Source organism: Pogonomyrmex barbatus, unplaced genomic scaffold (genome assembly GCF_055798465.1).
Source record: "Pogonomyrmex barbatus isolate J1 unplaced genomic scaffold, ASM5579846v1 scaffold20, whole genome shotgun sequence".
Classification (NCBI taxonomy): Eukaryota; Metazoa; Arthropoda; class Insecta; order Hymenoptera; family Formicidae; genus Pogonomyrmex; species Pogonomyrmex barbatus.
This window is the reverse complement of record NW_028297117.1, coordinates 660,868-676,342: the sequence shown is the minus strand read 5'-3', so window position 1 is coordinate 676,342 and position 15,475 is coordinate 660,868. Positions and strand designations below refer to the sequence as shown.

General features: G+C 22.9%; 3 protein-coding genes and 1 long non-coding RNA gene across 6 annotated transcripts in view; 1 reads left to right on the top strand and 3 right to left on the bottom strand.

The window, feature by feature from the left end:
- The window catches only part of alpha-Man-Ia (alpha-Mannosidase class I a), a 557,932-nt gene that overhangs the window by 234,968 nt on the left and 307,489 nt on the right, over nucleotides 1-15,475 (bottom strand). The window lies entirely within an intron of this gene.
- Nucleotides 1-15,475, top strand: part of LOC112552243 (uncharacterized) — a 167,106-nt gene that overhangs the window by 139,471 nt on the left and 12,160 nt on the right. The gene's annotated exons all lie outside the window — the stretch shown is intronic.
- On the bottom strand, nucleotides 42-4,993 carry LOC105424000 (uncharacterized). The gene is made up of 7 exons (XM_089077707.1): nucleotides 4,874-4,993; nucleotides 4,608-4,725; nucleotides 4,196-4,457; nucleotides 3,967-4,080; nucleotides 3,558-3,648; nucleotides 3,327-3,472; nucleotides 42-2,749 (listed from the first exon to the last, which is right to left on the bottom strand). The coding sequence occupies exons 1-7, from the start codon at nucleotides 4,988-4,990 to the stop codon at nucleotides 2,590-2,592; spliced, it is 1,008 nt and encodes a 335-aa protein (XP_088933833.1). The 5' UTR covers nucleotides 4,991-4,993; the 3' UTR covers nucleotides 42-2,589.
- Nucleotides 7,532-15,388, bottom strand: LOC148936519 (uncharacterized). The gene is made up of 8 exons (XM_089077701.1): nucleotides 15,176-15,388; nucleotides 14,930-15,049; nucleotides 14,311-14,476; nucleotides 13,712-13,967; nucleotides 13,069-13,182; nucleotides 12,768-12,858; nucleotides 12,471-12,604; nucleotides 7,532-12,169 (listed from the first exon to the last, which is right to left on the bottom strand). The coding sequence occupies exons 1-8, from the start codon at nucleotides 15,317-15,319 to the stop codon at nucleotides 12,013-12,015; spliced, it is 1,182 nt and encodes a 393-aa protein (XP_088933827.1). The 5' UTR covers nucleotides 15,320-15,388; the 3' UTR covers nucleotides 7,532-12,012.

Here is a 15,475-nt window from a genome sequence, read left to right as displayed (position 1 = left end):
ATAAATATATCATTTATTTTTCTATACAATTTTTGGTTCAGTTTTCGATAAAAACAATGTATTAAATGTCTCAAATTATGTTTTACCCTAATTTTACATTAATATTTAAATAGTTTGGTGAATAAATTTATAATCTAACATTCGATATGATCATTATTCGATATGATTCGTACTTGATTTATATAAAACATTTAAATTAATATCCCCAATAGCTATAATTTCGATTATTTTATTCTTATTCTATGATAACATTTATTGTTATAAATCTAATACGATATGTACTTTAGAGTTGTCCTATATAAATCTACGGCACGTATTATTCTATTGCAGCTATACGTTCTATCCGGGGGTTAAAATGTGAAGTGTGTTTTTCTCTAATATATGTTCTATTCAAAAGCTGAAAACTTTCCTTTAATCCATTAAATAATTAATGAAATTACGGATTAATCATCGGATTCTCTCACCTGACAATCCTCAACATTCCACAAACATGTTGCGCATAGGCCATAATTATCATTCCAATAGCGATAATTATGATACCTCCCATGACAACCGTGATAATTTGTAACAGCATAAGAAGAAAATATTTTTCGGGATTGACAAAATATTCCGCCAAGACGAGGAGATCACGTGATCGAGATTTGTTCAATGTTGTTATGACAATATCGAACATAATAGGCAAGAACTCAAAGAAGATAAGGATGATCAGACACAAGTGAATATTATTATAACATATAAAAATAAAATAACCTTTTCGACAAGTTTTCTAATTAAATAGATCTCGCAAAAGTTGAATATCTGAACTTTATAGTTTTAATATTTAATATCTTTTCTTTTCTTACACGTAATAGAGATTGTAAAAGCATTTATAATATAGGCATATTTTTCAATTATTTCAATTTTCTTCTTATCATCTAAGGCGTTCCAATCATTTTGTACTCCATCCATCAGTAGTTTAAATTATATTTCCGATATGTGTTATGTAAATAAAATTTATTTTTGATTTATATAATAATTTATGTAACAATTAATAATTCATAACAACATATTAATTTATAATAATATGAACAACTATATTATGTATATATTGTTAACTGATAATGTTATTAACTTTTATATTTAACGCTCAAGCGCACATCATTGTAATTTATTTAAAACAAGGTATTACGGGGTTTTATTAATATTTTTAGAATCTATCTAGTTAGATTATAATAAAAATAAAAAAAGATTATCAGTGTTTTAATAAAAGAGTTTTTGAATTTTTTGATCATACATATAAATAGTACAAAGAATTTAAATACCTAAATTTATGTTACTTTAATAATAGATATAATTATCAAGTGGAAACGGAGTTTTTACTAGAAATTTACATCTAGGAAATGTAAATTGTCATATGAAATGCAACTTATTTTCTTAGCATTGATGTAATAAGTGTTATATTTTATGATATAAATAAGAGTAGGCAAGAAATGGCACAGAATTTTAATAACCAGATTCATATTATATGTGAAGTAATCAATGTACACAACTGCAAATAATAATAATAATAATAATAATAATAATAATAATAATAATAATTCGAAATCATTGAAGATTTAACTAAATTTTATTCTCATTTTCTCATATTTCTCTCTCATATTTCTCATCTTATTTTTAACTAAATTTTATCTGCATATTATATTGCATAGTCAGTTAAGAAAATACCTTGAACAAACAAAAAAGAGAAAAATAAAGTACATATAAATATAAATTGAATTTGAAATTTTGTTGTTTGAGATGGCCACAACCCAAGACTATTCAAAACTTGTTGATCTTGTAATATCGTCTTCCAATAAAATCTATCTTGCATTCTGACAGAAATATATACGAAATATATATATAGAGAGATCCACTTTTGTTTTCTTAAAGAAACCTTAAAAGTAATTACACAAAGTTCCTTTTTCTTAAAAACAATGTGATACTAAAACAACTGATAATATCTATAATTGAATAATTCCAAATTGACGTCATCGCGCGGAAAGAACAGCTGCAAAGTAAATTACCAGAAATGCGATATGTGTTTTCTTTAAATTTGCAGTTATATCGGATTACCAGTATTTACGCTACTTCGGATGATGGAATGAATATATTACTGAAAGATGCTGTTTTTCATGCTTTGCCCTATCATGAGTATTACATCTGCATATATATAAAACGATACATGATATATTTAATAAATCTATATAGTATATTACGTTGTATGGGCTTGCTAATTAATTAGAAATATTAAATAAAATTTTTATTAATTATACTGCCATTTTAATCAATTTCTCTCTTCTTATCACTAAAAATGGAAATAAAATTAATTGTTAAAGATTTTATTTATTATTATTTATTATTATTTTATTTATTTTATATAGAAAATGTGTCTCAGAATTAAAATTTTTTTACTAAAATATGTGCTGCTATATTCGACTAAATATATAATTGTACATAATTTTCGATACTATTTAATAGAACAAATTACTGTAAAATATGAGACTGACATACTGGTAAGCTGAAACAAGAAACTTATTTTATATATACACAGAAATAATTAAATTTTTTAAATTACAACATATCGAAGAAATTAATTACTGTCGCAAAACCTTCCAACGATGGAACAAATATACCACCTACAGACATAGCAGTACCTTTAATACTATGTTGCATCATGAATAATAATAACTTTTGTGCATGAAGTGGAGCCTCATACCATTGAGATATATATCTACGAATATATAATAAGTATAATATAAGTCATGTTGTATTTATGTTGTTTGACATAACTTTTACACATAGTTATTTTAATACATAAGTAAAAATATAATATATATTAAAATTCAGAAACTTTTTTTACATCTTTTACATCTTTTAAACTTTATTTTCTCAAATCTAGGTGATTTTACACACACACACACACACACACACACACACACACACACACACACACACACACACACACACACACACACACACCTTTTAATTTTTATCAAAATTATTTCGAATATAATACATATAATTAGGGCCTAGATATTCATATAAACTTTCGTGTCATGTGCGGAGTATCTCTGCGTGCGAATGTGTCAAATTTCTTTGAGAACTACTGCTATTTCATTTCAACAAACATTCGCACGTGTTTCACGAGCGGCACGAGAAATCATACGAACATCCAAGCCTTACCAATCACATATTAAATTTATATACTACTTAGAAAATGAATTTTTAAGATATATCAATCTATTAAACTAATAATTTACAAACTTACAGTGCTTACACGTTGCTGCTTAAAAAAATTAAAAACTTACATTTTATGAAATACATCTATACTTTGATCTATTAATTTCTGGCTAGTGTAATTGCCAAAAAATATGTAATAAATATGACCAAGGACAAGTAATACAGCAGTGATACATTCTTCTAAATTATTCAAATATTGTGTAGCTAAATACAGCTATGATAGAAAAAAATTAAATATAATTTATTTTAAAATAATTAATCGTATATATAATAGAGATGTAAAGCAATAATAAACTTACGCGAAGTAAATTAGCAGTCAAAGAAGTAATTCCCAAACAAACTAGGAAAAAATACGAAATAGCGAAGCTAGATCTTAAAAACTCAATGAATCTTAAATAAAACAAATACTTTAGTAATATATCATATTGATTTATATTATATTTATACTATCATTATAATCATATTAATAAAATTTTATATATAAAATTTTATTAATATGATTATAATGAAAATATAATAAATATCAAATATATTTTTCATATATATAAATTTTTATTATATACTCTCAAAAATAAATATTTCCAACTAATTTTTTAAATTGAAGTTAATATTAATAATTAATAATAAATAAAACAATATGTTTAATTGGATAAATGGATTTACTACAAAAAAATATTATAACACAAAGTTTCATTAAAAAATACCAACTTTATAGCTCTCCTATGAATGTGTATAGCATTTATTATTTTTGTACAATATAAACAACATTTCCTTGATGTCATTATGCCCAATACTTCGTCAAATGCATGTTCTATTCTGTAACTAAAAAAAAATTGGATATGCAATAGAACTCTTCTATGGGTACATATATATAAACTAAATTATTAAAATAATTTTATTGTAAAAAAAATACATATTATTTTAATTCAAAATTTACCTAGCAACTTCAAACATTCCTATGGCATGTCGAATATATGCTGTAATTAAAGATTCGGTAGAAATCACGATAGTAAATCCTACAAGAGCTATTATGTCGACATGTAATAAAATCGGAAGATAATATTTCTGTTGATCGGCAAAATATTCTGCTGTTAATGGTATATTATGCAATCGTGATTCATTTCGTGATGCTATGATATCGAGAAAATTTGGCAAAAATTGAATCAACATATAAAAAAACAAACCAGAATATACAGCTACTGAAAATATGCAAAGTATAATTAATAAATTCCATAACTTTCATATTATAATTAACTATTGATTTCAAATATTGATGGAATAAATTAAATAGAACTATGAAGAATATATTTCAGTTTAATGTTAGATACATAAAGAAACAATTTTTTTACGTGCAAAGAACAACGCATACAGCCGTCCAAAATCAGAATGCTTTTTTATAATTTCAAACTCAATATCGGTTTTTAACGAATTCCAATCACTTATAACACTTTCCATAAGATATCTCACCTATAGATTTTTAAAGTTTTATTAAGTAAACTAAAAGTAAAAGACATGAAAAAGTTAGAATAACGCAATTAAAAGAAAATATAGTATACATATTTTATTTTATTTTAGCTTAAAAATCTTGTAACATATTTAATTATTGTTGACTTACTGTCTCACTACCGATATAAAAAGAAACATATTTTAAAACAAACACCATACAAGGTACTGCAAATGACAAAACTTTGAGTAGCAAATCCAGACTGTATTCAGTTGTCAGAAATTTCATAAACTAAAAATAATTATTATTTGCTTTGTTAAAGTTCAAAAAATTTTTCTTAACTTTTAAACATAAATGCACATAAATTAAAAAATGTAATTTCTTCTTCAATTTTTAATATTAACAAAATAACAAAAAATATATAAAATATAACTTACAAAGAATATATGAATCGCTACGTCATATATAAAGTATTTTAACTGAAGTTATGTTAAATATATTTAACATAAATATAAATATATTATTTCATTAATTAATTTTATTAATTAATTTTTATCAAATAATAATCAAATTGAAGTAATATAAATATTATAGATATTATAGATATTTGAATATTCATTTAGTTAATGAACTCCAAAATGCTTATTTACCTGAATAATAATAGAAGATGCGAGAACAATAGAAGAAATTATCCATTGAACTTTTCTCATATTCGATTGCTGATAAGGCCATAAGCCAACTAAAGACAAAAGAATACGATGTATATTATAATAACGGTTCCCTGTAAAGTTCATATTCGTTCAATGGTTAAGAAACATTTATCTACTTGCCACTTTAAATAAATTCTTATGACTGCTTATATTATATTTTATTAAAATGTTTCTAATTTCTCCAATCGATATCGTATTGCAGTTATTATTCGAAATTGTAGTGTTATTGACGTATGTATAGCATCTTTAGTTCCATTTTTTATTGGATTTCTTCAGCGATGCAAGTCCATCTTTTGTGTTTAAAGATAGAAGAAAAGTTGCAATTACTTAAATTATTTGAATTACGAATATACCATAATTCAAGCAATATAGCGACAACAAATATAGCGACATTTTTCTTCTTTCCTGAACGCAAGTGCAATAGTAAGTGAAACATATAAATATGATACATTTACAATATATTTAATTCGTCTTTAAAATAATATCTTTCTGTATAATTTGATTTAATTCTAAAATTTGATGAAACATATAAAATAAAATGTGGAATAACATACAAAGTAAAAGTGTTTACTCAGAAAATGACATACAATAAGATTTGTCATAGCATAATTACATAATTAATTTAATTTTTATATATGCTATCGTTTTTAACTTGTATGTATTACCTTAAAATATACTATAAAAAAATGTGATAAATATCATGGAAATAATATTATTTCAGTGGATTTTCAAGTGAACTTTTTTATCATATTTCCAAAATTTATCTTAATGCATCGTATATAACTAAGTTGCATAAGTATAGTAAATTAATGATTTTACATTATTATCATTTGTTAAATACTTTTTAATACTTTTAATACTTTATAATATTTAAAAAAAAATTTTTTTTTACTTTTTATTATTTTTATTATTAAATACTTTTCCTATCTAATCATTGCGCAAAATGATGTAATAAAATAAGACATTTACATGCTTCACATACATACTTTACATGCTTAAAAATATAATGTCATATTAACATTATATAAATACCTTTGCTATTAATAAAAATATATAGAAATAGAAAAGTAATTATCATCATAAATATGCAAATATATTGTAACTGTAAAAAGTAGAAGAAACATATAAAATCAATTATATATTGTGCTATATATTACAATGTACATTATCTATACTTAGAATTTCCATTAATTATAATTATTGCATTTTTAACTATATCTTTAATAAAATATGTTTTTTTACACACACACACACACACACACACACACACACACACACACACCATGCGCGCGCGCGCGCGCGCGCGCACACGCATATAAATATGACGAATAACAGATTTAATAGATTTGATTTATATTATATTAATGTCACAATATTATTTCTATTTCAGAATTGTGAACACCACTACAATAAGAGACATAATTGTAGACATTATTATAATATTAAAGTATTTCTATTTATTCTTCAAATATTCTGTCATTGATGAGTATTGTTGCAATCACATAATGGTGTTACAAGATCTAACAAATTTGACATCGATTAAAGAATAAAGCAGATAAATCTGAAAGAAAAATAAGCTATGTAAGAAATTTATGAATTTCTCTTCTTTGTCATATAATGTAGAAATTGTACAAATTATAATTTCTTACATATAAATGTAACACGCTATATCATTTTCTTATAGTAGTACCGTTTTCTATAGTGCTGTACTCTCAAATTTTTTTTTCGTTGATAAACAAGTTCCAATTCTTGTGTATTAAATTTGTTTATTCTTTAAATATATTTATAAATAATAAATATAAGAAAAATAATAAGAAAATATCTCTTTTTGCTACAAGATTATGAAAATATATTTTTTTATAAAAATCAAATGAATTTAGCTTTATATTTATATTGTAATATATGTACTTTGTATAAGAAATGTATATTGTTTTGCTTAAATATAAAAGATATTGCTTTTCAAAGAATAGAAAAAAAAGATATAAAGAAGATAAATGATGAATGATAATAATGAAATGTATTTCGTAATAAAAATCATTATTAGAATTAAAAAAAATATCCAATATAATTACTTTTAAATATATGTATATATAAATGTGTATATATATATATATATATATATATATATATATATACATATATAATTTTAAAACATATAATTCGAAATAAATAATTCTATGACAACCAAAAATTTTATTTCGACTTTTGAGTATTTACAACCTATTACTTTCGTTTTATCAAATATATCGATATCATAAAATGAATGTAGTACTAATAAATATGGAAATTATTTACATTTAAGTAATGTCAAAGAATAAAATATTCTTTTCCTATAAACCATTATTGTTTCGTCTCTAAACGAAGAGAGTAACTTTTACAAATTACTTGAATTTGCTCGGGTGTTTTATATTTCATAAGCAACCTTTATTTCTTTTCTTGTATTTCAAGTTGAAACAAATGTGATATATATAATTTTTCTACTAACAATTTATACGTATGGCACAAATAATTATCAACTGTTATCCAATATATTTTTATTATGAGTTTTTCTGCAATATTCTATTTTCAATATTAAATTTTGTAGGTATTTGCAAATAAAAATTATTATTAAAATAGTTTTCAGAAATAATAATAAATAAATGTAAAATAGACGTTAAGTTCAATTCACACAATAAGTTTTAAGTTACAACATTATTTCTATTACACTCTGTTTAACTTGTTTTATTTTGATATCAATTGTTATTAGTTAAGAGTAATAATTCAATAATACTGAATTATATGTTATATAATTAAAAACAATATAACAGTGCAAATTATAATTTATTAATACAATATTTGTAGATGAAAAAGTATAAATAAAAATATTCATATAAATATTAAATATAATCAAATATAAATATCAAATTAATAGCTAAAAATATATTAAACTATAATTCTTTTAAATTTAATTTAATACTCTTTCAATCCAGTATAGAATATTCTAAAGATAATTATCATCTTGAAATAAAAGTTACTAACAGCTATGCTTCCATTCGTTTAAAAGATTCATTTCTGCATAGAATAAAGTACTATGAAGTAAGATAGTGACATACTTGCAAGCTGAAGAAATAAATTTATTATTTTTGAGCAAACTGCTCGACCAAGATTTATTATTATATTTATGGTAAAAGTTACCGTAGTAAAATTTTCCACTGATACATAATATATACCACCCAAAACAAATTTGCAAGATTTTATACTTCTTTGCATTATAAATAATAACAATTTTTGTGTTTTTATAGGCGCTGCATACCATTGTGTATTGTATCTAAAAATTTTTGTAATATACTTTATGTTAAAAAAATGTTAAAAAAGAAAAAACTGACGAAAAAAAAAACTTCAACTCTTGACATTTCATGATTTTAAAACATGATTAATGTAGAAGTATCTTTATAAATTTAAAAGTTGTTTATTAAATTTAATAATTCTTCGTATTTGTTGAAGTAATCATATGTACTTGTAAATTTTTATATGATTTAAAAATTATTTTAAAATACTAAACTACATAAAATACTAAACTACATTAATAAAAATATTTGAATTATTAACAATACTCACACTTCATTATAAATCTCAGTACTGTTATCGATTATCTTCTGTCCTAAATAATTACATATAAACATATAGCAAAAGTGATCAGATACAAATATCACAAATGATGCAAGATTTTTTTTTTGATCTGGTAATATTGCAACTTGAAAAAGCTGGAAATGCATCAAATAAATTTATTTCTGTATATGTTTTACATCTGTATTCCTTATAACGTTAATATTGTATTGAAGTAAACACACGTATATATGATAAAAGTATTTTAATTAATATATGATAATAGATATGACACTAAAATCATGAATTTTTATTTTTTACTTACACGGAATAAATTTAGACTTAAGGAAATTACACCCAAAATCAATAGAATAAAATAGGATAACGAAAATGTAGATGACAAATATTCAAAAAACCTTTGGGAATAAAAAAATTTTAATATACTATTAAAAATATTTTTTATAAGATTTATATAAGATTTTTATAAGACAATATAATTTTTTCTTACTTTCATAAAATATTTATTTAGTAAAAATAAGTAAAAAAATTAAATCTGTTTAATTTCTGTTAAAACATTTTTCAAAATAATTAGAAAAGACAAAATTGTACAAAGAACAATGCTAACATTATTAATAAAAGTAGCAAGATACTGACTCAATAGTTCTTTGATGAATCTCTATAGCGTCAATTATTTTGATATGAATCATATTTTCTCTTAACATCGGTGATATCGATGTGCTTGCATTCAATGTACGTTCTATCCGATATCTACAAATATAAAATAATCAATAGTCGTATGTAATTATTAGAATTATTTTTTTTTATTCTATCATTTAAATCTCCAATATACAATCTATTTTACCTGATTACTTTAAACATGCCACAAATATAATAAACATATGCTAACATCAATGCTTCTGTAGCTATAACGGTCTAGCTATAACGTAATTCCCAAAATAACAGTTACGGCTATGTGCAAAAATAAAAGATAAAAGTATTTTTGTTCATTCGAAAAATATTCCACCATAAACGGAAGATGCCGCGTGCGTGATTCATTTAATACTATAATGTCAAGAATATCTGGCAAAAGCGAGATTAAAAGGAAACCAATAGTGCCGGGATAACTTACGCCTAAAATCACAAAACATTTCAACAAAACTTTGTATGATTAATATTTCTCAATACGATATCTTATACTACAAATGCGTACATATATCTTTTTGCAGATACAGCATATTTGCGTATTATATTGATTTCTTGTTCATTTTGTAACGCGTCCAATCATTTCGAATATATTCCATTAATTGTCTGATCTGCTTTATACATTATAATTATAAACAAGAAACTCAGATAATAAATCAGCGAATTAGATTCATATAACAACTTACTTTGTGAGATTGTATGTAAAAGGTACTATATTTTAAAAAATAAGCTAAAGAAGGAATAGCAAACGATAAATCAGCTAATATAAAGTCGAGATCATATTCCATTGTAAATAGTTTCAACAACTGAAATCATAAATTTTAGATAATTAAATTAACGAAACAATTTCTTGTTTTATCCATCAAAAAATATAAAGTACACTGTCTTGTAAAGAATTATTTTTATAAAATCTTTTAAAATACTTCATTAAATTTTCAAAATTATTTATGTATGAAAATTAATCATTACATTTTTGCATTGTTAAATAAAGCATTTAAAAATAATAATTTCTGTAATTGTTTAATGTTTCGAATAAATGTTATTGAAAATACTATATGTATGTGTATGGAAATATTATATGTTGCAAAAAAAGAAGGAAACAAAATTAATCAAACATAAAATATTTATAAATATAAATCTAAGTGCGAGATGTCCTTATACAAATATTAAAAGAATTTATTTTATATGAGATAATACCATAAAAAATTAAGTATTAATATTTCATCTATATATTTATTTATTGAATTTTTTTGTGAATACCTGAGCAATTATCAAAAATATAAACATCAAGATACAAAAAAATTACACGAATTTGCTTAAAACATGTGCTATCATTTGACCATAGACCAAGTGATAATAAAAAACTGCTATACACTTTATAATATTGATATCTAAGAAATTCCATTCTTTTTTAAGAAGTTCGTCGCGTGCACTTGTTGAAAATGCTTTGATCTCCTTCATTTTACAGTATATAGCATAATATTCTTTATTCGATACTTTTTTCTCTTTTCAGAGAACTTTTTCTATAGTTCCAGACTATCTATTATTGAAAATTGCAATTTAAGATAATAGCTATGAGGTGAAAAATTAAAGGATAAAATAAAAGTAGTATTTGGTGCAGGAATGAAAAAAGTTACCAGTGTTAGCAATTATGTAAATTATACTTTCATTTTATTGATTATAGACACTTATATTAAAGCATCTCCCTTTTTATTATATTTACTATCCAACAAGCACAAATTTGACTTATTCTTGTTGTTAATCTATTTTGATTTGTTGGTGTCACATCTCTCTCTTGTTGGTTGACGTATATTATATTTCGTAAGATATTATTCACAACATACATAAAAATAGATCTATTTTTATATGCTTTAATATATTTTATATTAAAATTTATGCAATAATGTAATTTATGAACACTTCAAATTATGATTAATACAAGTTTGATATTTTGTGAGAATCAAAAGTAAATAAAATATTTATATTATAGGAAAAAACATTAAGAAACATTAATATTTAAGAAATATAATTGAGAAACATTATTGAAGTAACATTTATATCATATTTATAGGACAAACATTATGTTGTTTGGTGTTTTATAAAAGATTACAAAAACTTTTAATCTGAATTATTAGTAATTAAATAATTTTTTATAATATTAACTTAATTAATATAAACAATTGTTATTCACAAATTCACAACATTATCGTATTGAATAAAGTACCATAAAGTAGGACACGGATGAGCTCATAGTCTAGAACGAGGAGAATATTTACAGAGAGAATATATCGAAACATATATCGAAAGTTATAATTAATATGTTGAAAATATTATTACCATAGCAAAACCTTCCAATGACGCAATGTAAATACCACCAACGAATAACATACAATTTTTCGAACCTCTTTTCATTATAAATAATATTAATTTTTGCGTGTGTAATGGCAACAGATGCCATTTCGAATTATATCTAAAAATATTAGTAATAACATATCAATATTAATTACTTGTTATATAATAATATCATACATTTATTATACATAATTGATTAGTACAGCGGTAGCAATAATTAAAAATAGTAAAATGTATATTTTGTAAAATTACCATAATTATAATTATGAAACAATACAAACACTTTTGTATATGTAAAAATATAAATCAACCAAAAAATATTATCATATGTTTTACATACTCGTAGAATTGCAATCCATACTATATTTCTTTTATTTTTAATTACGAATTCAATAAATATTATATTATCAATAACTTACGTTCTCCATAAAAAATCATTGCTATGATTCAACACTTTTTGTCCCGAATAATTGACAAAAAAGAAATAAAATATGTGAATAAATAAATATATGAAAGGCAAGATACTTTCAATAATTCCTTTTGCAGATACAACCTAAAACAAATTTTTAAATATTTTTAAATATTAAAGATTTCGAAAAAAATGTATATTTTGTCAAACCTGATTATTTATATTAATAACGGAAATGAAATTTTATACATGATTTATGATTTTGTAATTTTTATCGCTAATGATAATTCTGCAACATTTTACTCACACGACATAGATTAACAGTCAAAGATGCTACACCGAGTAAAAGTAGGAAAAAGTACATTATTACAAAAGTATTTGTCATGAATTCAAAAAACCTTTAACAACAAAAGACAACACGAGTTATATGATTAATTTATAATATCACAAGATTACAATATTATCCATTCTTTAATAAGAATAAATGAATATATCACAAAAAGTCATGAAAAAATTGCCACAAAATTGCCACAGGTTTACGTAGAAAGGCTTAAAGAAATATATAAATAACATGAAAATTCTGAATAATGCGATGAGAAACTACCGACTCGATAGCTCGTTTGTGAATATCGACGGCATCGATGATTCTAGCGCAAGCTATGCAACATCTTTCAGAAATCATATTGTTTTTCTCATAATCCAAAGCATGTTCGATGCGATAGCTAGATAAAAGAATTAAATTGTTTTAATAAAAAAAAAGTTTCAGTACACATTTCGATTTAAAATTTAAAAAAATGTATTTATAAAATGTATTTAGTAAAAAAATATCGATATAAAAATGTTCTTAATAAATACATTTGTAAATATATTTATTAAATACATTTTTATATTGTATTTATAATAACAATAAATTTTTTAGAATTACAATTACAAACTCAAAAATACGATTTTTTTTAAACGTACGCGCGCGCGCACGCACGCGCACATACACACACACACACACACACACACACACACACACACACACAAAATTACACATTACTTTTTTCATTAATATACATTTAATTTCAAATAAGATTCCAATGATGAGAACATATTATTTGATATATATTTTTACTGTTTGCTATTAAAAATATTATTTCATTCTTAAATTTAGATATTCGTTTCAATTGCAAAAATAACATAAATTTAAAAGAAAAGATATTTCAAATATGTATCTTTATATTAATTCATGGTTGATTTTTTTCTTACCTAGCTATTTCAAACATTCCGCATGCATGCTGTATAAATGCTACATATATAGATGTTGTAGACATTAGCGTCATTTGGATTACAAATATGATTATAATAACATGCAAAACAACAAAATAAAAATATTCATCGATGTCAATAAAGTAATCCATTAAAATCAGCAGCTGGTGTGGACGAGAATGATTAAGTGGTGCCACAAAATCAAGAAGATTTGGTATAAAATGTATACAGCCGACGAATATTGGAAAAGTATAAGCTATTACTGTAATTTTTAATTATTAATACAAGATTAACATTATTTGTTCCAAAAAGATAAAGAATTAAAAATTTGAATTTAAATACAAATAATGATTAAATGATAAATGATTAAATAAATCATTCTTAGCACATATATTATATAATGTATGTACAATATACAATGTATGTATTAATGTATGTACAATATACAATTAATTATATATATATAATTAAGAATATAAGATTTTTGATAATTTTAAAATTAATTAATTTATTCAATTTCTGACATAATTAATTTTATTTCTGTAAAAGATTAGAAATAGTGTCAATTTTAGGAGTTTAGTTGATGTGCATATTTTAACTCGAAATAGTATAATGAAATAGTATAATAATAATATTTTCAATCTTACATGCAAATAATCGTGCGTAAAATGTTCCTATAGAAGTATATTTTTTTATTATTTTATATTCCACTTTATTTTTCAGTGTTTTCCAATCATATTTTATTATTTCCATTAATTTCCTTATCTATAATTATTATGCATAATATATATTATTTCTATGTGTATGACAATGCTTAACTGTTGATTATACATTTTTTTTATTCTAAATACTATCACAAATTCTTTAACCAGTATATGAATTATTTATTTCAAAATATATGTTAGATTATATAATAACTAACTATATCACTTTACACAGCTGTACCAATACTTAATATATTATTATATGATCATTTCCCTATTTATTAACGCGTGCAGAGAGACACAATTTTTGAAATATTTAAAAATTAACTTTATTATATCATTTTTATAGTTATTATTATTATTTTTATATATTTTATTGTTATTATTATTATTTTTATATATTTTATTGTTATTATTATTATTTTTATATATATTTATAACTTAAAAATTTAATGAATTTATAAATTCAAGTACAAATTTGAGGATATAGTTGAATAATGTGAATATAACTTACCGATTCAATTCTTATGGAATATGTAACATACTTCAAGACAACAATAAAACATGGAATTACAGATGACAAAAGTTCAAAGAGAAAATCCAAACTGTATTCAAATGTGACAAGTGTGAGTAACTGAAAGTTTGTTCGATATAAAATATAATCTTACATTACAGATAAACAAAATTAAAATTAAAATATAACACGATTCATAGTCGTTGAGAATTATTCCTATTTGTCAATAATAATATTTGACGATACCTGTATTACAATGCCCAACATAAAACATGATAAGCAAGAAAATTGTTGTATTCGAATATACCACGGATTTTGATATGGCCATAATCCGATAGATGATAACATCATCCGATTAAGTGCATAATATCGACTACCATCGAAGTCCATTTCTGTGATACAACTGAGAACACATTTTCCATCGCAGTAAGGAAGGTAAAAGGATGATTACTGTTATTTTATTATGCATGATATTATTGCAACACGATAGGAGAATTGCTTATAGAATTCAAGGGGTGAAATGGCAATGGCAATTAGAGCAATGTT